The 23,484-nt window shown below is 44.6% G+C and overlaps 1 protein-coding gene across 1 annotated transcript in view; it reads left to right on the plus strand.

Annotated features, from left to right (window-relative positions):
• Nucleotides 2,606–23,484, plus strand: part of POLD3 (polymerase (DNA-directed), delta 3, accessory subunit) — a 50,355-nt gene continuing 29,476 nt past the window's right edge. Inside the window, 4 exon segments of the mRNA NM_001244235.1 lie at nt 2,606–2,744; nt 4,061–4,116; nt 15,890–15,992; nt 22,761–22,800. Of these exon segments, the coding sequence (NP_001231164.1) occupies nt 2,685–2,744; nt 4,061–4,116; nt 15,890–15,992; nt 22,761–22,800 (259 nt within the window). The 5' untranslated portion in view covers nt 2,606–2,684.

A 23,484-nucleotide genomic window follows, 5' to 3' on the forward strand; every position in this document is an offset into this window, starting at 1 on the left:
GTCGTGGCTCAGTGGAAACGAATCTGACTAGCATCCATGAGGACGCAGGTTCGATCCCTGGCCTCGCTCAGAGGCTTAAGGATCTGGTGTTGCTGTTCTGTGGTATAGGCTGGCAGCTGTAGCTTGGATTCGATCCCTAGCCTGGCAACCTCCATATGCCCTTAAAAGACAAAAAAAAAAAAAAAAAAAAAAAAAAAAATTCAAAAAACCAAAACCAAAACCACCCCCAAAAACACTGACAAACCAAATCCATTAGCAGGGATCCTAGGAGAATCAAATGAAATCTCAATCTCCAAGCCTGATACAGTGTGTCTGCTGTGTAGTAATGTTATAGATTTTCTTAAAATCATTTTGTTATTTGCCAATTCCAAGTACAGGTGCTAATTGTTGATTTTATTGTGCACAGGCATGGCATAAGGATTATACGTATATTATCTCATTTATAACTCTGACCAAATAAAATTCTTTATCATCTACTTTTTCTCTTAGTCTTCAGCTTTCGGTAGTCAAAGGCATCATCATTTACCTAAAGATTTAGGTTTCCAAATCTAGGTATTTTTCTTGATTACTGTCTCTCTATACTCCACACATCTAATTCATTAGCAGGTTTTGCTGACTCAAAGCAAACCCAAGTCACTTAGGTTTTTTTGTTTGTTTGTTTTGCTTCTTAGGGCCACACCCTCAGCATATGGAAGTTTCCAGGCTAGGAGTTGAGCTGTGATGTAGGTCACAGATGCAGATGGGATCCCCTGTTGCTGAGGCTGTGGTGTAGGCCAGTAGCTATAGCTCCGATTTGACCCCTAGCCTGGGAACCCCCAGATGCCCTGGGTGTGGCCCTGACAAGCAAAAAAAAAAAAAAAAAAAAAAAGTCACTTAGTTCTTAATTTCCAATACATATCCTTTTTTTTTTTTTTTTTTGGCATTTCTGCCATTTCTAGGGCCGCTCCCGCAGCATATGGAGGTTCCCAGGTAGGGGTCTAATCAGAGCTGTAGCCACCAGCCTACGCCACAGCCACACCACATCTGCAACCTACACCACAGCTCACGGCAACGCCAGGTCCTTAACCCACTGAGCAAAGCCAGGGATCGAACCCGCAACCTCATAGTTCCTAGTTGGATTCATTAACCACTGCACCATGACGGGAACTCCATATGTACCCTATTTTAAGGCTCTACTATCCCTCACTTAAAAATCTCCAAGAGGAGTTCTTGTCGTGGCGCAGTGGTTAACGAATCCGACTAGGAACCATGAGGTTGCGGGTTCGGTCCCTGCCCTTGCTCAGTGGGTTAACGATCCGGCGTTGCCGTGAGCTGTGGTGTAGGTTGCAGACGCGGCTCGGATCCCGAGTTGCTGTGGCTGTGGTGTAGGCCGGTGGCTACAGCTCTGATTGGACCCCTAGCCTGGGAACCTCCATGTGCCGTGGGAGCAGCCCAAAGAAACAGCAAAAAGACAAAAAAAAGAAAAAAAAAAGAAAAATAGACAATGGATTTCCATGTAGTCTAAATGACTGAGACAAGAGGAGAGGTACAGAATTAATGCAAGTGCTATAATGGAAGAGCAAAGAAAATAGCCAAAAAAAAAAAAAAAAAAATCTCCAAGAAAATGGAAGCTACTTGTGAACAGGCTCTGTGTAATACTGATCACAGCTGTATCTCCAGTACCCCAGCACCCAGAACAATGCCTGGCCCTTAGTGGGCTTTGGCTGACTTTACCTTGAATAAATGCATGTTGCAACCAACATTTGAAGAGGGTGCTATTACTATTTCCATCTTAGAGATAGGAAACAGGCTTGCAGTGGTTAAATAACTTACCTAAGTCCACACAACAAATATCAAAACCAAGATTCAAAGCCCAGGTCTAACTCTAGAGCCTGCTCCATTATCCATTAGGCTGCCCTACTGAAATTCACTGGCTTATGCTGAAGGGTATTTTAGCTGATGTTAGGAGACATTTTAGTTGGAATTCCCCAATTTGAAAACTTCTTGAGAATAAAGTTCACGTGTCCCCTCACACAACTTGGAAGGCACAGCATCCTTTGGATTCTTCTGTCTCATCTCTCATTGCCCTCTCCCAGCATTCCAGCCATAATGAAATTCCTTCTCTTCCCAGCAAACACTCCCCTCTCTCATCCCCTCTGGAAAACCTTCCCTAATTTCTCCATTCTGAGATTCTAACAGGCAGTACTTTATCACAGCTGGGAGGACTTTACTAAAATACTTGTTTATTTCTGTCTTTATTGTTCACTGCTGTGTCCCAGTGCCTAAGTGCCTGGAATAGATGGGGTACTTAATACTTGTTGAATACACGCATGCAAGGGCAAGGATTATTTTATCAGTTTACAAGTGGAAAGACTGCGGCTCCTACAGGTGAGCTATTTTGCCCTGAGTTGCTCACCGAGCGGCAGAGCTGAGAGTAGAAACCAAGGTTCTACAGACAGCGCCTGCAGGGCACGCCCGCACCCCGGCTCCTCACTTCCGTTCGCTCCTATTAGCCCCGCCTACTTCAGCCAGCGCCGTCTCCGAGCCTCGTTTGACCCTCGGCGGCCGCCGTAGCGCGTCGCTTCCGTTGCCGTGGGAAACGACCCGGGACGTGGGGGGCTAAAGAGACGTTTCCCGCCGGCGGGAGCCGCGGTTGTGGCGGCGCGGGGGAGCTCCGAGGCGGCGGGGCCCGGCACGGCGGCACCATGGCGGACCAGTTTTATCTGGAAAATATAGACGAGTTCGTCACGGACCAGAACAAAATCGTGAGGACTTCGGGCTGGGGGATGCGGGCGCGCGACTGGGGTCCTGGGCCCGGTGAGGCCGGCGGGGGCCTTGACCCCTGTGCGTGTGGCCGGGTGGGGACTGGCCGAGGGGGTCTCGTCCCCGTGCCTAGTGTCCCAGAGCGAGCGAGGCCTCGCCGGGGAGGAGCTCTCCTTGTCGCGCGAACCCGCGTCCCTGGGGTGGGCGTGCTGGGCTCTGCGCCCCGACCACGCGCCGCGGGGGTCAGGCGCGGAGGGAGGAGCGTTCATTGATAGCGTTTCTCAGGTCTCTCTACACCTGTCTGACAAGTTTGAAGTCCTAAGTTACCCTTGAGGAAATTTGTGTCTTAGCCGGGTTAAGTGATAAGTTGTGCAAACCCTCCGACCGTCCGTTGTTTTCCTCTTCCCGGAAGTTTGGTGTTGATAGAGGTTTGACCTGCCTCGCAGGGTTAGAGTCAAGATTCAAGTGAGACGATGAATGTGAGTGCGTTTCGCAAATCGGGAAGATTGAGGGCTTGCTGTGAGCTTGGATACACATGACTGCGTTTAATCTTTACAGCGACCCGCTAGAAGTCGGTGGAAGTATCCCTACAAAAGGCAGTTGAAGCAGAGGGACCAGATAATGTCTTTGCTTGCGGTTAGTAAGGGATAATCAGTTTTCCAGCCTAGATTTGTCTCTTGCTAGTGATTTCCTCCACATCACACCGCTTTTGCCTAACCTTTGTAAGTTTTCTGATTGTTGGAAACTCGACAGGTTGGGAGGAAGTGGCAAATGACAGGAGAGGTCAAGGAGGGATGGCAGGGGGAACAAAGCTTGATGCCAGTTGTTCCCAATCTCACCCCTGATACACTATTCAACCACTTCACTCATTACCTGACCCGGCACCACCTGTGGGCGCTCTAATGTTTGTATGGCTGCACCTTTCCTCAGAAGTTGGAGTCATACAGTCCAGAGTAACCTGGCTTCCGGTTGAGTTTGAAGATAGTTTCTGGTGGTGGCCCAAAAAAAGGCAGAATGTGGGGGGGGGCTTAGTAAAACAAGGAGTGTGAGGAAAGTAAGAGCTTTTCCTATGTATATTCAGGCTTTCTTTTTAGACTCTTTTGCATGAATTGATCTGCGATACAAACTTCTTAGTATCTGCAAGATAAATACCGTGATCCTCCCTGCCCAGACGGACAGCTCTTGGCAAAACTGGGGTGGCATCTAATGTAATTTATAATGCATTATCATCTGAGAGTAAGAATCTTGAGGAGCCCTTGGGACTGACCCTCACTCTGGAGTCATCATAAAACATTTAAAAAATTTCTTCTTCTTGCAGGTGACATACAAATGGCTGAGCTATACACTAGGAGTTCATGTTAATCAGGCCAAACAGTAAGTACAATTTATTTATTTATTTATTTTCGGTCTTTTTGTCCTTTAGGGCTGCTCCCGCAGCATATGGAGGTTCCCAGGCTAGGGTCTAATCAGATCTGTAGCCACCGGCCTACGCCAGAGCCACAGCAACTCGGGATCCGAGCCACGTCTGTGACCTACACCACAGCTCACGGCAACGCTGGATCCTTAAGCCACTGAGCAAGGCCAGGGATCGAACCCGAAACCTCATGGTTCCTAGTTGGATTCGTTAACCACTGCGCCACGACGGGAACTCCAGTAAGTACAATTTATTACTGTTTTAATCAGATTGGAAATTTTTTTTTCTTTTGCTGTGTTGTTAGTGTACAGGAAGTCTCTATGTTAAAACCACCCCCCCCCCCGGCCCTCTGGGGAAATGAGAAAGAATACTGTTTTGTCTATTATTTAGGAGGTGGGTGGACTTGTATACAAATGTGTGGTGATGCGTTTACTGGATTTATTTGTAGCCTTGTCTTCTGCTTCATCACTTTGTTACTTCAAGTTCATTAAATGGACTAGCTGATTTTATTTACATCTCAGATTTATATGGCTGTTGTCCCAAACGTCTTTGTAACGTTTTCACACGTGCGTGCTCCTCAGGCCTGTCTGGGTGTTCCTGAGACACTTTAATGTTGATAGTGAGGTCAACCAGCGTTGGACGCAGGCTTTATGACAGTGTGAGACGGGAGAACTATTTCAGGGAAACTGAAAAGGGCGGGTTTAGGATGACGCGGAGCATTTCCCGTCGAGAATTTGGCCACATCTCCTTTCCTTGCTGACACTTGTCGTGCAACCTCAGGCCGGAGTGGAAAGGCAAGCTTTTGAATTAACTTCGAAATTCTTCACCTGCACGTGTGCAGATATTGTCTGTGTCTGGTGGGTAGCAATTGGTGAATAGGCTAATAGTACATATATTGAGTTAATATACTCATTTTGTTTGCTTTATTCCTAAATGTGGTCTGATTTTTCCCTCTTCCTTGAGTCGTAGGAACAGTAGGAACATTCTGTGAGTCTTAAACAATCTTTGATCTCTGGAATGGGTTGATTGGGCTTGATTTGGATTGCCGTTTGACAGATCTTGGAAGCCAGTTTTGGCTGGGATGTTTATGCCTTCAAGACCTGGCCCAGGGGATGGGTTTGGACTGATTTTTGAGATTGCCTTTGCTAAGGCCCGTCCTGGCCCAAACCGGAAAATTCGGGTAACTTTGGGAATGGACACCCATAAGAGTAATTGTTGGTTGTGGTGTGGATGTTTGACTATGCACTGATGTAACTCTTACTGTGTAAGCCTGTTGAGGTTAAAGGTGCATGTTGAAGACTGGCGTTGAAATACAGTTGCCTGCACTTTTACTGTAGCTGCCCTTATTTCCCGTACTTTTATGGAATCACTATGCCCTCTAGCCCTGCCTGTCTGCCACCTCCATCCATACCACTCTCCACCTCGCTTATCCTCAAGCCTCCTTGCCTTTCTGTGCCTCCGATATGCCAGGCCCATTATCACCCAAGGACACCTGTACCATTCCCTCTCCCTGGATGCTCTTCTCCCAGCGGGTTCATCGTTCAGATTCAGGTCAAATTTCACATATTCCTTCGTAGAACAACTCTTCCCTAATGCTCTATTTCAGGTACCTCTCCCCCTCCTTAATTCTCTGTCATGTTACCCTGTTAATTTTTGATAATCCCTTTTTGAAAAACAGTTTGAGATATAATTCACCCATTGAAAGTGATTCAGTGATTTTTATCTTTTTTTTTTTTTTTTTTTTGTCTTTTTGCAATTTCTTGAGCCACTCCCGCAGCATATGGAGGTTCCCAGGCTAGGGGTCAAATCGGAGCTGTAGCTGCCAGCCTATGCCAGAGCCGCAGCAGCGCAGGATCCAAGCTTTGTCTGCGACCTACACCACAGCTCACGGCAACGCCGGATCGTTAACCCACTGAGCAAGGCCAGGGATCGAACCCGCAACCTCATGGTTCCTAGTCGGATTCGTTAACCACTGCACCACAACGGGAACTCCATCAGTGATTTTTAATATATTTGTAGTGTTGTACAGCCACCACTGCAATTAATTTCAGAATGTTTTCATCACCATCAAAAGAAGCCCTGTGTCCATTAGCAGTCTCTCATCATTCCTGCCCATCTTCTCCAGCGTTAGGCAACAACTGATACCGTCTTTGTCTATAGATTTGCCTGTCCTGGAGAGGTCACGTAAATGGAATCATTTGCTGTGGAATCTGTGCGTCTGGTTTCTTAGCATACTGTCTTCAAGGTTTGGCCATGTTATGCATGTATCAGTACTTCAGTCCTTTTTATGGTTGACTGATGTTCCATTATATGGAATATTAAATTAGTTTATACATTTATAAATTAGTTTTCTAGGGCTGCCATAACAGAATACTACGAACCGGGTGGCTTAAAACAACAGAAATTTGGGAGTTCCTGTGGTGGCTCAGTGGAAATGAACCTGACGAGGATCCATGAGGACGTAGGTTTGATCCCTGGCCTCGCTCAGTGGGTTAAGGATCTGATGTTGCCGTGAGCTGTGGTGTAGGTCACAGACGCAACTCAGATCCCGTGTGGCTGTGGCATAGGCCAGTGGCTACGGCTCCGATTCGACCCCCTAGACTTGGCGTTTCTGTATGCTGCGGTTTCGGCCCTAAAGAAAAAAAAAAAGAAAAAAGAAACGCATTCATTGTCTCACTTCTGGAGGCTGGAAGTCCAAAATTAAGGTTTGGCAGGGCCGTGCTCCCTCCGAAACCTGTAGAACACACATCCTTCCTTGCTTCTTTCCAGCTTCTGGTGGTTTGCTGGCAGTCTTTGGCATTCCTTGGCTTGTAGCTGCATAACCCCAATATCTGCCTCGTGGTCACATGGCGTTCTCTCTGTTGTCTACATCTTCACGTGGCCATCTTATAAGGATACCAATCATAGTAGGTCAGGAGCCCACCCTACTCTAGTGTGACCTCACCTTAACTAGTGACATCTGCAGAGCCCTATTTCCAAATAAGGTCACACTCCGAGGTATTGGTGGTTGGGTCTTCAGCGTAAAATTTTGCAAGGAATACGGTTCAATCCATGATATACGGGTATACAGCATTTTGTTTACCCATTCACCAAGTGGTGGACATTTGGCTTATTTCCACATCTGGGTGTTATGAACATTTGTGTATAAGTTTTTGGGTGGCCATGTGCCTTCAGTTCTCCTAGTATCCACCTAAGATTGGAACTTCTGGGTCATATGTAATATTTTGAGGAGCTGATGAGCTGTTTTCCAAAGTGTCTGTACTATTTCACAATCCCAGCAGCAAGGTGCGAGGGTTCTAATAGCTATCTCAACATTCTTATCAGCTCTTTTCTATTATCTTGTCTTTTAAAATATTAGCCATCTTAGTGGGTCTGAAGTGGTATCATTCTGGGTTGTTTTTGTTTCGTTTTTTGGCCACACCCGCAGCCTGTGGAGCCACAGCGGTGACAACCCAGGATCTCTAACCCACCCAACTACACAGGAACTCTGGCGTTACTATGGTTTCGATTTGCGTTTCTGTGATAGCCGAAGATACTGATCTTCTTTTCATGTGCTTGTAAGCCATTTGCATGTTTTCTTTGGAGAATTATCTTTACAGGTTCTTTTCCCATTTTTTTATTGGTTTTTTTTGTCTTTTTATTATTATTATTATTATTTTTTGTCTTTTTGCTATTTCTTGGGCCGCTCCCGCAGCATATGGAGGTTCCCAGGCTAGGGGTCGAATCGGAGCTGTAGCCCCCAGCCTACGCCAGAGCCACAGCAACGCAGGATCCGAGCCGTGTCTGCGACCTACACCACAGCTCACGGCAACGCTGGATTGTTAACCCACTGAGCAAGACCAGGGATCGAACCCGCAACCTCATGGTTCCTCGTCGGATTCGTTAACCACTGCACCACGACGGGAACTCCCTGTCTTTTTATTATTGAATTGTAAGAGTTCTTTAAATATTCTTGATAGAAGACCCTGATCAGATAATGATTTGCGAAAATTTTCTCCAATTCTGTGGGTTGTCTTGCAGGTTTTTTTTTTTTTTTTTTTTTAGGTTCACACCCGTAGCTTATGGAAGTTCCCAGGCTAGGGGTCCAATCAGAGCTATAGCTGCTGGCCTACACCACAGCCACAGCAACGTCGGATCCTTAACCCACTGAGCTGGGGCCGGCGATCAAACCCACATCCTCATGGATACTAGTCAGGTTTGAACCACAGCAGGAACTCCCTCTTTGAGCTTTCCTGATGGTGCCTTTTGAAGTGCAAAAGTTCTTATTATTGTTAGAGTCCCGTTTTTTTCTGTTTTGTTGCTGGTGCTTTTTATGTTGTATCTAAGAAGACTTGCCTAACCCAAGTAAATCATGAAGATTTACCTCTGTGAGTTTTTTTTTTTTTTTTTTTTTTTTTTGTCTTGTTGTTGTTGTTGTTGCTATTCTTGGCCGCTCCCGCGGCATATGGAGGTTCCCAGGCTAGGGGTTGAATCGGAGCTGTCGCCACCGGCCTACGCCAGAGCCACAGCAACGCGGGATCCGAGCCGCGTCTGCAACCTACACCACAGCTCACGGCAACGCCGGATCGTTAACCCACTGAGCAAGGGCAGGGACCGAACCTGCAACCTCATGGTTCCTAGTCGGATTCGTTAACCACTGCGCCACGTCAGGAACTCCCCTCTGTGAGTTTTTATATCAATAATTACCACTTCATTTAAGGTTTCCACATACCCTTATATGTACAAAAAATGCTTCAGTCCTCACAGTAAGAAAGCGCTATAGGAGTTCCTGTCGTGGCTCCTTGGTTAACAAATCCGACTAGGAACAATGAGGTTGCGGGTTAGATCCCTGGCCTCGCTCAGTGGATTAAGGATCTGGCATTGCTGTGGCTGTGGTGTAGGCCAGCAGCTACAGCTCCAAATCGACCCCTAGCCTGGGAACCTCCATATGCCATGGGTGCAGCCCTAGAAAAGACAAAAAAAAAAAAAAGCCAAAACACCAAGAATGCACTATAGTTTTCAGATTAGATGTTGGTTCAAGCTGATTTTTATTTATTTATTTATTTTTGTCTTTTTTTTTTTTTTTTTTTTTTTTTTTGTATTTTCTAGAGCCACAACTTGGGGCATATGGAGGTTCCCAGGCTAGGGGTCGAATCAGAGCTGTAGCTGCCAGCCTACACCACAGCCACAGCAATACCGGATCCCAGCCGAGTCTGCAACCTACACCACAGCTCACGGCAACGCTGGATCCTTAACTCACTGAGCGAGGCCAGGGATGGAACCCACATCCTCACGGATACTAGTTGGATTCATTTCTGCTGCGCCACGATGGAAAGGCCTCTGTGTTTGGTTTTTTAAGGACTCTCCATACGGTTCGCCATAGTGCTAGCACCAGTTTACATTCCCATCAACAGTGTTGGAGGGCTGCCTTTCTCCACACTCTCCAGCATGTGTTATTTGTAGACTTTTCGATGAAGGCCGTTCTGACTGGTGTGAGGTGAGACTTCACTGTGATTTTGATTTTCATTTCTTTAGTCATTAGTGGTGTTGAGCATCTTTTCTTTCATGTGGTTTTTGGCCATCTGTGTATCTTTGGAGAAATGTCTGTTTAGATCTTCTGCCCGTTTTTCAGTTGGCTTATTTGTTTTTTGATGTAGAGCTATCTGAGCTATTTGTATGTTTTGCAGATTAATCCTTTGTGGGCATATCATTTGCAAATATTTTCTCTGCAGGCTATCTTTTTGTTTGGTTTATGGTTTCCTTTATTGTCCAAAGGCTTTTAATTAGGTCCCATTTGTTTGTTTTTTATTTCTGTTACTCTAGGAGACAGATCCAAAAAGGTATTGCTGCAGTCTTTGTCAGAGAATGTTCTGCTTATGTTTTCCCAGGAATCATTTTGTATATGGTGTAAGGAAAGGGCCCAATTTCCTTCTCTTGCATGTGGATGTCTACTTGTTCCAGCGTCTCATAATTCTTATTCCTAGCTGACATTTTCTTGTTATATGTCCTCCTCCCACGAGAATATAAACTCCATGAAGGCGGGGGACATGTTTTCAGGTTCATCCCTGTTCCAGTTACTATTGCTGTGTAACAGAGTGCCTCCAAATTTAGTGGCTTGAAAGACCATGTTATGTTCATAGATCCTTTTGGTTTGGAATTTGGGCAAGGCACGGTGAGAATGGTTCTCTCTGTTCCATGATGTCTGGTGCCTCAGTGCTGGAGTCCAGTCATTTGTAGGCAACTGTATGTACGCGTCCGGCAGTTGATGCTGCCCATCAGCTGGGACGTCAGCAAGGGCTGTTGACCCGTCGTTGTGAGTGGTCTGTGTCTATGGCCTGGGCTTCCCAAGATCAAGACGTCTTCAGGTAGTCAGACTTCTTTTTTTTTTTTTTTTTTTTTTTTGTCTTTTTAGGGCCACACCCGCGGCATATGGAGGTTCCCAGGCTAGGGGTCAAATCGGAGCTATAGCTGCTGGCCTACACCACAGCCACAGCCGTGCAGGATCCAAGCCGCGTCTGCGACCTACACCACAGTCAGCACCCCCAGATCCTTAACCCACTGAGCAAGGCCAGGGATCGAATCTGCAACCTCATGGTTCCTAGTCGGGTTCATTAACCACTGAGCCACAATGGGAACTCCCAGAAAATTAATTTTTTTCTAAAGATATCTACTGGAACAATTGATAAATGTATGGAAAAAAAAAGTCTCAACTTCCCCAACACTGAGCAACAATTAATTTGAGATGAATATATATATCTAAATGTAAAAGCTAATACTGTAATACTTCTAGAAGGAAATGTCGATGTTTTTCAACTTGAGGTGAGTAAAAATTTATGAGGCAGTACATGAAAAGCTCTAAACGGAGCTTTTTAAGTAATGGTAAATTGGACATGGTTAAAAATTTCTTGATGTAACAGGATTGTTTTGATAATCAAATGTTATAATGGATACGAAAATAGTTGAAAGGATATTAGCACTGAATAAATTTACTTGGTCTTCAATGAAAAAAAAAGTATCACCATTGACACTGAGGGCAATTAATAGGCATGGTTTTTACTGTTTGCTTGGATTCAGCAAGAGATGTTTTTTCAGGGAGTTCCCTTTGTGGCACAGCGGAAATGAATCCAACTAGAATCCATGAGGATGCGGGTTTGATCCCTGGCCTCGCTTAGTGGGTTGGGATTCCGGCACTGCTGTGAGCTGTGGTATAGGTCGCAGACGTGGCTCAGATCCCACAGTTGCTGTGGCTATGGAATAGGCTGGCAGCTGCAGCTCTGATTCAACCCTTGGGAACTTCAATATGCTGCAGGTGTGGCCCTAAAAAAAAGCAAAAAAAAAGAACAAGTTTTTTCAGTTTTTACTATATTTTTAGCACTATTTTAGGCTCTTATAAAACAGCAAACCTGGCAGACAAGGTCCCAGGATAATTTCAGGTTGTAAGAATGCTGTGGGGAGTTGCCGTTGTGGCTCAGTGGAAACGACTCTGACTAGTAATCATGAGGTTGAGGGTTCGATCCCTGCCCTCGCTTACTGGGTTAAGGATCCCGCATGATTGTGTTGTAGGCCGGCAGCTACAACTCTGATTCAACCCCTAGCCCAGGAACCTCCATATGCCTTGGGTGTGGCCCTAAAAAGCAAAAATAAAATAAAAATGTGAAGGAATTAGGTTAGGAAAGGCAGTCTAGACTACACCATTCATCCTAGGGAGGATTGTGGGTGGAACTCATCAGGAGGGAGGATTAATGAATTAAAATGAGAAGATGAGAGAATATAGTTCATCACGTGTGTAGGAAATGCATCTTGTAAGACGTCGTATGTATTGTCATTCACATTTAGGAGTATTTGGCCCATTACTAAGATGTTTGGCATAATCAAGCTAGGTGACCATATCTTAGAGATTCAAAACAAGCAGAATTTTTTTTTAAAGAGTTTGTGCAGTTTTGAATGTGTTAATATAAAAGAGAACTGAGGTTGATTTGGGGAGATAAGTGCACAGAGGACAGTGACTGCAGTGATGCAAGCAAGACTATGAGTTGTTGATAAAAGACAATGCACGTAGCCAGCAAGCTGAAAGCATCTTGGGCATGGTCCCTGCTATCATGTCTTCTGCCTTTCCTGTCGTCCTAACGTAAATAAACCAAAGTGTTCATGAGTCTGTGTACCTCATCTTTGCTGACATAAGTGCTGCATGGAAGGAAATACAAAGGGGAGCGAGATAAAGGATTCACCAAAAAAAAAAAAAGCTCAGTAGGACACATTTTTCCTCAAGATGTTTATAATCTAGTGAGGATGGCAGATATAGAAACTAAATAATTAGAAATACAATGTGGTAAATGCTACAGTAACAGGTATGGGATAGGTTCCATTAGAACTTAGAAGGCAGGGGCGCCCTGTTGGCCTGGTGCTATTAGGGAAGGCTTCACATAGGACGTGATGACTGGGCTGCTGTCCTGATGAGGCGTCAGGAGGAAGAGGTCTGAGAAGAGCATTCTAGGCAGAAGGGGGGCATCCAAAGCATCCAGGGGAACTGTAGAATGTTTCTTAAGGTGGAAAGTAGTGTGAATGTGGGAGAAGGGTGAGAGAGAAGGGGACCCGAGCACAGGCCGCCGTGTTGCTGCTAGCGAGTTGGATTTCCTCCCTAGGGCATGGGGCGCTAGTGAAAACTTTGAACAGGGAATGACACTTCATATCAGAGTAACCAACTACCTTTTCAACAGCACTGAAAGACTAATAGGCCTCAGATTTAACATGCCCCAAAACTTAACTCCTAACCCCCCCATCACCTCCTTCTCTCTTTCCCCTACTTTCCTCCATCTCGGTGAATGACAGCTTTGTTCTTTGAGTTGCTTAGTTCAGTCGTCTTTTTTTTTTTTTTTGGTCTTTTTAGGGCCACACCTGCAGCATATGGAGGTTCCCAGGCTAGGAGTTGAATCGGAGCTACAGCTGCTGGCCCACACCACAGCTACAGCAACGCAGGATCCACGCGGCATCTGCTACCTACACCATAGCTCCTGGCAACACCTGATCCTTAGCACACTGAGCAAGGCCAGGGATCGAACCCGTGTCCTCATGGATACTAGTCAGGTTTGTTAACTGCCGAGCCACGATGGAATGCCCCTTTTTCCCCTTTTTGGCCATGCCCACTGTGTGTGGAAGTTCCCAGGCCAGGGGTCAAACCCATCCAAAGCATCAAGCCAAGCCGCTGCAGTGACAATGCTATTCCTTAACCTGCTGCGCCAGAAGAAAACTCCAGTCCAGTCGCCCTTGACCTTTCTTTCTCTCATAGCCCACAGTCAATCCATCAGCATGTCCTGTTATCTCTCCCTTTGAGAGATACCCAGAATCATCCATTAATTACTAGCTCCATTGCTACCACCCTGGTCTGAGCCGCCATGCTCTCTAGGCCGGATTTCTGCAGTAGCCTTCTAATTGGCCTCCTGCTTCCTTCCCTGCCCCTCGACAGTGTATTCTCCGCACACCAGTCAGGAATCCTCCTAAGAGATAAGATCCTGTTACTTCTGCTCTCCACCTTCTAAGACCTTCTTGCCTAATGTCCTCTCTCAGGCCGCAGAGCCCGCGTGTCTGGCCCTTGGCTGTCTTCTCCCGCCTTCCTCGCTCAGCACACTCACCTCCGTCTGGTCCTGAGGCCGGGCTTACACTCTCGCCTCAGAGCCCTTGCGTTTGCTCTTCTTTCCACATGGAGCATTCTTCCCCAAGACTGCACATTGGTGGCTGTGTCATTTCCTGCAGGGCTCTGTTCTTGAGAGCTTCATTTTATATAATCATTTTATATAAAATAGCAAAACTTCTCAGGCATTCTCTGTTCTAATCTTTTGCCCCCGTAGACTTACTACATCTGACATATTTACTTGTTGGTTTATTGTTTTTCTCTTTTCTACAGTGCAAATTCTGAATGGATAGAAACTTTGACTGCTTTGTCCACTGGTCTGTCCCCAAGGCATAGAGCACGAAGTAGCTGCTCAGTAAAGTTTTATTGACGGCATAACTTGGTTTGCATTTTTAAACCTTACCTTGGCAGCCTTGTGGATAATGAATGGGAAAAGGGTGAGAGGAAGGAATTGACACTTGGAATTGAAATGTCCAGTCAAGAAATTTGGAGGGCATGGAGTCAAGAATTACTTGGGAGGGAGAACTGACAAAATTTGGCACTCCGTGGCTAAGGAGAAGTGAAGGATAATGACTCCCAGATTTCTGGCTTGAGTGGTTTGAGCAGATGTTGTTGTTGGGATTAAATGAAGCCACGAGGATGAATGAAAGGGCTCAGGGAGAATAGGCAGTCAGGTGACCGGTCATCCTGGTGTGCCCAGGACGGTTTGTCTTGGTGCTGGAGTCCATGTCTCAGGACACCCCTCCGAACTAGGCAAACCCAGATCATGGCTCACTCTAGAGAGTGAAAAGACAGCTGAAGAGAGAACCCCAGCAGGACAGAAGGGGAGGAGGTAGCCAAGTCTAAGCAGGAAACGGAGCAGGGTAGCAGGAGACTCAGCGAGGCGTTGGGTCGGAGAGCTAAGAGAGTAGTCAGCGGCCTAGGGGTTTTTGTTTCTAGCCATCCTTGGCAGAAGTATGACATGTTATAGAGGCTCACCAAATGTTTCCTGAAATAAAAGACGCAAAATGATACGTCTCTTTTGTTGATGTTTCTGTCAAATTGTAAGTTATTGAGGGGAGTCAGCTTCTGATGATAGTAGGTGGATAAGCACTGCCACAGCTGTGGCGTGGGTTGTAGCTGCCACTCGGTTCAATCCCTGGTCCAGGAACTTCCAAATACCAGTGCAGCCATTAAAAAAAAAAAAAAAATGAATTTCTATATTGACTGTTTGGTAATCTCAGGTTAATGAATACTAGGCAGTGTAAACTCTTAAATTTGCAGTTCTGAAACAGCATTGAATCTGATCATGTGATTGGAATTTCTCGGAGTTCCCATGGTGGTCAGCAGGATCCATGGTGTCTTGGGAGCACCGGGATGCAGATTCGATCCCCGGCCTGGCACAGTGGGCTAAGGATCTGCGTTGCCACGACTGTGGCTTAGGTCCCAACTACCCCTCGGATCTGATCCCTGGCCTGGGAACTCCATATGCCGCAGGGTGGCAACAAAGAAAAAAGAGATTGGGATTTTAGAGCCAGCTACTTTGTGATCGTCTACACAGTGGTTCTTAATGTTTTGGAGCAATCCTTTCGTGAATCTATGGAAACCTTGAATCATCTCCACCCTCCCCCCTTTCTCCCCCACAAAAAACACAAAGATTTTGCTTATGGTTTTGAGGGGTGGAGGGTTATGGATGGCACAGGAATCTCAGGTTAAGAGAGCTATGATCTAGTACAGCCCTCCTGACTTACACTCAGGGTATAAAGAGGCCTGGAGAAACTAATTTATCTAGGATCCCGTGGCTAGGTCGTGACTGAACTTGCTCTTGATTCATTATTCTATCCGTTGTATGCCTTTGCCTCTTTTAACGCAGGCTTAGCTCCTCTTGACCGCCTATTAGATTTCCTTTCATTGGTTACTTGGTGACTGTGCCAGCTTGGTGCAAATTGACACCAACGCCTGTGTTACATTCATCTTTTTTCAACTCTTAAAAAAAAAAAATCAACTCTGTGTCTGTGGACAGAGCAAAAATATTCTGTAAAATTTTTGATGCACAGTCAGACTTCATACATCTAACTTGTAACTCATGAATTAACAGTTGATGAGGTAAACTTTTCATTAATGACTTGGCCTTTTGTTTGTCACAGGATGCTGTATGACTATGTTGAAAGGAAGCGGAAGGAAAATTCGGGAGCCCAGCTGCATGTTACCTATTTAGTGTCCGGCAGTCTCATTCAGAATGGACATTCCGTAAGTTCTCAGAAACTTATGGTGGGTTTCAGTGTCTTCGAAGTGTAAATAGTGTTATGTAACATAACATAGGGCGAAAACAAGATTCAGTATGAGGAAACTTTTCGAAAGCTAATTGAAGATAATGATTATTTTGGATGTTTAGGCTAAACCCGAAACTGAGAAGTTTGGGGAGCATCTTGGCTGTGAGGCAGAGACTGTGTTATTATTACTGTGCAGTTTTCCAAGGCAGCAAGACATTTTGGAAACTGCTCCTGTTATTCCTTTCTTCCTTTTGAACATATATTGGGGACAGTGCTGGTGAATTTCCAGCCCATTCAAATGTCATGCCACAGACTCAGATGTTCAGAAAGTATAATTTTATTTTATTTTATTTTTTTGTCTTTTTTGCCATTGTCTTGGGCCGCTCCCGCAGCTTATGGAGGTTCCCAGTCTAGGGGTCCAGTCGGAGCTGTAGCAGCCGGCCTACGCCAGAGCCACAGCAACACAGGATCCGAGCCGCGTCTGCGACCTACACCACAGCTCACGGCAACGTGGGATCCTTAACCCACTGAGCAAGGCCAGGGATTGAACCCGCAACCTCATGGTTCCTAGTCGGATTCGTTAACCATTGCGCCACGACAGGAACTCCCTAAGTGAACTTGGTTTTAATATGAGCTCTCATCCAGAAATTCTGCTGAGAAAACACCATTCCTTCTGCACCTGATGGATTCTTGGGAACTTTGGTGATTCTCCTTTCTTGCTTCCCCCCACCCAAACTGAGGCATTCCTCCTCTGTTCTCACTCCCACACCTCTTGCCTGTAGCGTTGTCTTTTGCTCCCACACAACCTCCACCCAAGGAAGGACTTTAGTAAGGATCCCCTCACAGAGCCACTTACACACGTTTCCTCTTCCCTTTGTACTTGACCCTAAGGCCAGAGGTTCAGAAGCCAGATTTAGCAAAATAATGGCTAGATTAGTCTTCTATCAGTAGAGTCCCAAGCCTGTGAGATTTAAAGCTGGAATTGGCAGTTGAGTAATTTACAAGGAAAAGCAAAATCGGTAGGGGTACCAGATGCTTATATTCCATGGTCTGCGTATTCTGTCCTTGTCGGTAAGCTGTTTGGCAAGCCGGATGTTAATCAGGATATTCGCAACTGTAGATGGAATCAGATGTCTTTATGTATTTGAAACAAGATTAAGCAGACCTGATGCATTTGCTCTCAGAAATAAGCCTGACCAGAATCCTCCCTGTGTGGCTTTTGCATCTGAATGTCTGCTTTCCTTTTGTTTCCAGGGTTGACTAGCTCCCTTCTGTCTCTTTCTTGAGTTTAGTCAAAGCCTTCTATTTAGTCATAGGCAATTATTTACCTGGGATCACTGTGTACCTTTATTTTTTATTTTTGGCCACGCCCCTGGCATGCTAAAGTTCTCAGGCCAGCAGTCAAATTTGCACCACATCAGCGACCCCAGCCATAGCAGTGATAATGCCAGATCCTTAAATCATTGAGCTGCCAGGAACTCCTCATTGTGTATCTTTAAAACAGTAGTTTTTATTCTCTCTGGCACTGGGTCCTTGAGAATCCGAAAGAAAAATGTGTATGTTGGATAAAGTTGTAGGTTTTTATTCTAACCCATATAACAGGTTCTTAAACATTGCAGATCCTTGGATGGTCTTCAGGGTTCAGGGGATTCTGAACCCCTAAAATTACATTCAAGTTGTGTTTCTCAGTGCCCCCCTACTCTTTTTTTTTTTTTTTTTTTTGCTTTTCAGGGCTGCATTTGTGGCACATGGAAGTTTGCAGGCTAGGGGTCGAATTGGAGCTGTAGCTGCAGGCCTAAACCACAGCCCAGCAACACAGGATCCAAGCTGCGACTGTGACCTACACTATAGCTCACAGCAGTGCCAGATCCATAACCCACTGAGCAAGGCCAGGAATCAAATCCTCATCCTCGGAGTTCCTGTCGTGGCTCAGTGGTTAATGAATCCGACTAGGAACCACGAGGTTGCGGGTTCGATCCCTGGCCTTGCTCAGGGGTTAAGGATCCGGCGTTGCCGTGAGCTGTGGTGTAGGTTGCAGACGCAGCTCGGATCCCGCGTTGCTGTGGCTCTGGCATAGACCGAGGGCTACAGTTCCAATTCACCCCTAGCCTGGGAACCTCCATATGCCGTGGGAGCGGCCCTAGAAATGGAAAAAGACAAAAAAAAAAATCCTCATCCTCATGGATACTAGTTGGGTTTGTTACCACTGAGCCACGATGGGAACTTCTCAGTGCAAATTTTTTTGAAACCATCTTTTTTCTTTTTTGGTCTTTTTAGGGCTGAACCTGCAGCATTTGGAGGTTCCAAGCTATGGGGGTCCAATCGGAGCTGTCGCTGCCAGCCTATACCACAGCCACAGCAATGCAGGATCCGAGCCGTATCGGCTACCTACACCACAGCTCCCAGCAATACTGGATCCTTAACCCACCGAGCAAGGCCAGGGATGGAACCCTCATCCTCATGGATACTAGTCGGGTTCATTAACCATTGAGCCACGGTGGGAACTCCGAGACCATCTTTCAAAATGATGTGTAACCCGTAGTCATTTCAGAACTTCAGGAATTCCCACTGTGGCTCAGTGGGTTAAGAATCTACCAATTGCAGTGGTCAGGGTCTCTGCGGAGGCGCAGGTTTAATCCCTTGCTCCTTGCTGGGGTGGGTTAAAAGGATCTAGTATTGCTGCAGCTGTGGTGTAAGTCGCAGCTGTAGCTCGGATTCATTCCCTGATCTGGAAGCCTCCATATGCTGCGGGTGCTGCCATGAAAACAATAAATAAAAAAAAAAAAAACAACAACAAAAACCCACGCTGGGGTTGTGGGATGGAAATCCTATAAAATTGGGTTGTGATGATCATTGTACAACTGCAAATGTAATAAATTCATTGAGTAATTAAAAAAAAAACCAAAATAAAACTTCTATGCTATGGCTTTGCTTATGCAAAGCCTTCTATGTTTGAGAGGGCATTTAAATTCTGTCTACTCGCCCCTCCACCTTTTTTAAAGCAACAGAATACTTTATAAAATTAAATCTTAAATGGAATCCTAAAATATGAAATACACTAGAGTAGCTATGGTCGAGGTAGTTGTGAGAATTTTATAGCCTTGTACTGTGGAACCTTGTAGAATTACTGACCAAATATGGGAGCTTATCCATGCTTTTTTCCTTAAAGAGCACAAACCCAAGAAAAGGTAGATTATTAAGCATAGCGTCATGTTATTCCTATTTTTTCTTGTTTCTTTTTTAAGTATTTAAGTGTTTCTAGAAGGAGAAAAGACACAAAGGCTTTTACAGACATTTAACATATAAATAATTTGTATTTTTCCAGTGATCATTATTATTGTTAAAAATGGTTAATAATACAAAGAAACTAAAAGGATCCTTCTAATCTTGTCCTGGAGAGTCTTCCAGAAAATTATTTGAAAATCTTTTTTTCTTTTGTCTTTTTGCCATTTCTTGGGCCGCTCCCGCAGCATATGGAGGTTCCCAGGCTAGGGGTTAATCGGAGCTGTAGCCACCGGCCTACGCCAGAGCCACAGCAACACAGGATCCGAGCCGCGTCTGTCACCTACTCTACAGCTCACGGCAACGCCAGATCCTTTAACCCACTGAGCAAGGCCAGGGATCGAACCCGCAGCCTCATGGTTCCTAGTCGGATTCGTTAACCACAGCACCACGACGGGAACTCCTTATTTGAAAATCTTAAGTAAATATTTGGTTGATTCTTTTTGTAATATTAGCCCGATACATTCTTTATGAAGTTCCCCATTAGCTTTTTTTTCTTCTTCCTCTTTTTATGGCCGCGTCTGCAGCATATGGAGGTTCCCAGGCTAGGGGTTGAATGGGAGCTGCAGCTGCCGGCCTACACCACAGCCATAGCCACACCAGATCTGAGCCACATCTGTGACCTATGTCACAGCTTATGGCAATGCCAGATCCTTAATCTGCTGAGCAAGGCCAGAGATCAAACTTGCATCCTCACGGACACTATTTTGGGTTCTGAACTCGCTGAGCCACAGGGGTAACTCTCTCCATAAGCTTTTTATCTAATGATTTTAACTGAAATTGATTTTTATCAGTTGACATCATTAATTCACTAAGAGTTACAAAAATGATATTCTAATTCTGTCATTCCTTTTGAATTTATTGGCTGGAATGTGTTTATAAAGAAGAACTTTCTCTCATCAACTAGCCATATATTTTCCCTTTTTACCTCTCTCTTTTTTTTTTTTTTTTTTTTTTGCTTAAGGACTGCACCTGCAGCATATGGAAGTTCTCAGGCCAGAGGTCAAATCGGAGCTACAGCTGCTTGTCATTGCAACACAGGATCCAAGCTGCGTCTGTGACCTACCCCACAGCTCAGGCCAACACCAGATCCTTAACCCACTGAACGAGGCCAGGGATTGAACCCACAACCTCATGGTTCATAGTCAGATTCATTTCTGCAGCACTATGATAGGAACTGCCCTTTTTCTTTGATGCTAAAAAGTTCAAAAGGCTTGTTCCCAGCCAGGCTCTGCGTATATGGATGCTGAACTTACTCCTGGTCCCCCTTACCAGGAACCACTGAACCGGAGCTCTAGTCTGGTCTATGTTGTTTTAGCTCTGGCGTTTCCACTGCATTGTTTTTGTGCATTTCTAATATTCCCTTAGGCAGCATTAGTCACGGTGAACTGTCGGGGCTACCATATTTTCTCCTGAGGATACCAAATAATGTTTTTAGAGCTCCATTACGAAGTTACAGAGGTTTGAGTGATTAGTTCCCAATGCTTTTTATTTTATTTTTATTTTTCTTGTGTTTTTAGGGCCGAACCCATGGCATATGAAGGTTCCCAGGCTAGGGGTTGAATCAGAGCTGTAGCTGCTGGCCTACACCACAGCCACAGCAACGTGGGATCCGAGCTGCTTCTGCAGCTCATGGCAACGCTGGATTCTTAACGTACTAAGAGAGGCCAGGGATCAAACCTACGTCCTCATGGATACTAGTCGGATCTATTTCCCCTGAGCCACGGTGGAAACTACATTAACTCTAATTTTTATTTAGAGAATATGAGAATATGACATTTTAAAGAATGCTTGTTTTTTTCCTTTTTAAGAGAAAATGCATTATGAAGTCAAATTAATATTCCCAGTTCACATTTACAATTATATTTTTTAGAAAACTTATTTTATTTTGTTCTTTTTTCTTATGTTGTGAACTTGGTTTTTCCCACATTAGCATAAATAAGTATTTGCTTTTGCCAAATATATGAGACTTAGAAAAGCAAAAAAAAAAATTTACTGATAATGTGATTATTAAAAAGTTTAAGATTTCTTACAGTGGGTCATGAGCATCACTCTGTGGCAGTTCTAGAAATATTTCTCATTCTTTGTTATATAGCTACCTGATCTTGTGTTGATAGATGAACCTTATTCAGCAGTCCCTTATTGATAGTTATGTGAGTTATTTACAGTCTTTGGCTATTACATGTAATGCTGCAGTGAATAACTCAGTGTGTGTGTGTTTTATATATTTTTCCCAGTGTGTTTAAGGTTACGTTCCTAGAAGTAGGATGTGTGTGGACTTTGTTGGGCATTGTAGGATGCCTCTCCGTGTTTCATTCTTACTGGCCAAGTATGAGAGCCCCTGTTCCTACACAGCACCTGTAGAGCTGCTTCAGGGTCCTCAGCGTTTCTCTTTTCTGAACTGTGTCTTCACACTTCTTGTCTATTTTCTAAAGGATTGTTAGTCTTTGTTTTCTCTATTTTTGAAGCTATATAGTAATCCTTTGTGATGTAAGTTGCAGATATTTTTCCCACTTTACCATTTGTCTTTTTTTTTTTTTTTTTTTCTTTTTAAGACTGCACCCTCGACATGTAGAAGTTCCCAGGCTAGGGGTCGAATTGGAGCTGCAGCTTCCGACCTACGCCACAGCCGAGGCAACACTGGATCCTTAACCCACTGGTTTAATTGGGTTTGTTAGTTTTTATGATTATTTCAGTTACTTCTGGATTTTGAATTATAGTCAAGAAATTTTTTCTCATTCTCAAGTTATATTACTTTACAGGAGAATTCACCCATCTTATTCTTCCTTTTTTTTTGGCTGCCCCTTGGCATATGGAGTTCTCGGGCCAGGGATCATCAGATCTGAGCCACAGCTGCAACCTCCACCACAGCTTCAGCAATGCTGACTCCTTAACCTGCTGCCCCGGGCCTGGGGATTGAACCTGCGTTCCAGTGCTCCTGAGATAATGGCTGTCCCATTGCACCATAGTGGGAACTCCAAGCCATGATTCTTCTTGTGCATATATGTTTCATTCTTTACATTGAGAGCTCTGATCCATTTAGAATTTATTTTTTTTATGGTGTGAGGGAAAGATCCAATTTTTAATATCTGGTTCCATATGATTATATACAGTAATTCTCATGACTTACTGGTCCTCTTTTCCTCACACTAGTTTGAGATGCTGTTTTTTTGTGGGGTTTTTTTTTGTCTGTGTGTTTGTTTTAAATTTGGGGGCAGGCTTTTATCTTTGTTTTTGGTTTTGGTTTTGGTATTAACATCTATACTCTTTGCCTCTCCTTAAGCTGATCAAGAAGTTTAAAGGAAGCTAGTTAAAAATGAGTCTGACTTTATTAAACTGTAATGTATATTTTAAGGAGTATCTAATGTTTCTAATTTCACATTCAAGTGCAATTAAATTGTTGGCAAGAAAACTTTAAAAGTTTTAACATTTTAAATGCTAATGAAGTGTTGTTTCCTTGTAGTGCCACAAGGTTGCAGTAGTGAGAGAAGATAAATTGGAAGGTAAGTATTTTAGCAACTTAGCAAGTTTTTCCTCTTATGGCATCAGTGTAGGTACAATTTTTAAAAAAACTGCTTCTAACATCTCATGTATTTGGCTATTTTATTGAAGAGCCATGTATTCTTTTTATTAGTAATTTCTGAAATGTGTTAAAATATGATACTACACTAACTTCCCATTTGTAGAGCCAATAGCTGGTGACATTTATAAGGCTTTTTTTTTTTTTTTTTTTTTGGCCCCACTCACAGCATGCGGAAGTTCTTAGGCCAGGGATTGAACTTGCACCACTACAGTGTCACCACCTGATCCTTAACCCACTGAGCCTCAAGGGAACTCTTACAAAGCACTCTTATCATGCAATTTCAAAAACTCATGACAGATGTCTAAAACACTATTATGGGAGTTCCTGTTGTGGCTCAGTGGTTAACGAATCCGACTAGGAACCATGAGGTTGCGGGTTCGATCCCTGGCCTTGCTCAGTGGGTTAAGGGTTCGGCATTGCCGTGAGCTGTGGTGTAGGTCGCAGACACGGCTCAGATCCCGAGTTGCTGTGGCTCTGGCGTAGCCTGGTGGCTACAGTTCCGATTCGACCCCTAGCCTGGGAACCTCCATATGCCGTGGGAGCGGCCCTAGGAAAGGCAAAAGGACAAATAAAAATAAAAATAAATAAATAAATAAAACACTAT

Source organism: Sus scrofa, chromosome 9 (assembly GCF_000003025.6).
Source record: "Sus scrofa isolate TJ Tabasco breed Duroc chromosome 9, Sscrofa11.1, whole genome shotgun sequence".
Lineage (NCBI taxonomy): Eukaryota > Metazoa > Chordata > Mammalia > Artiodactyla > Suidae > Sus > Sus scrofa.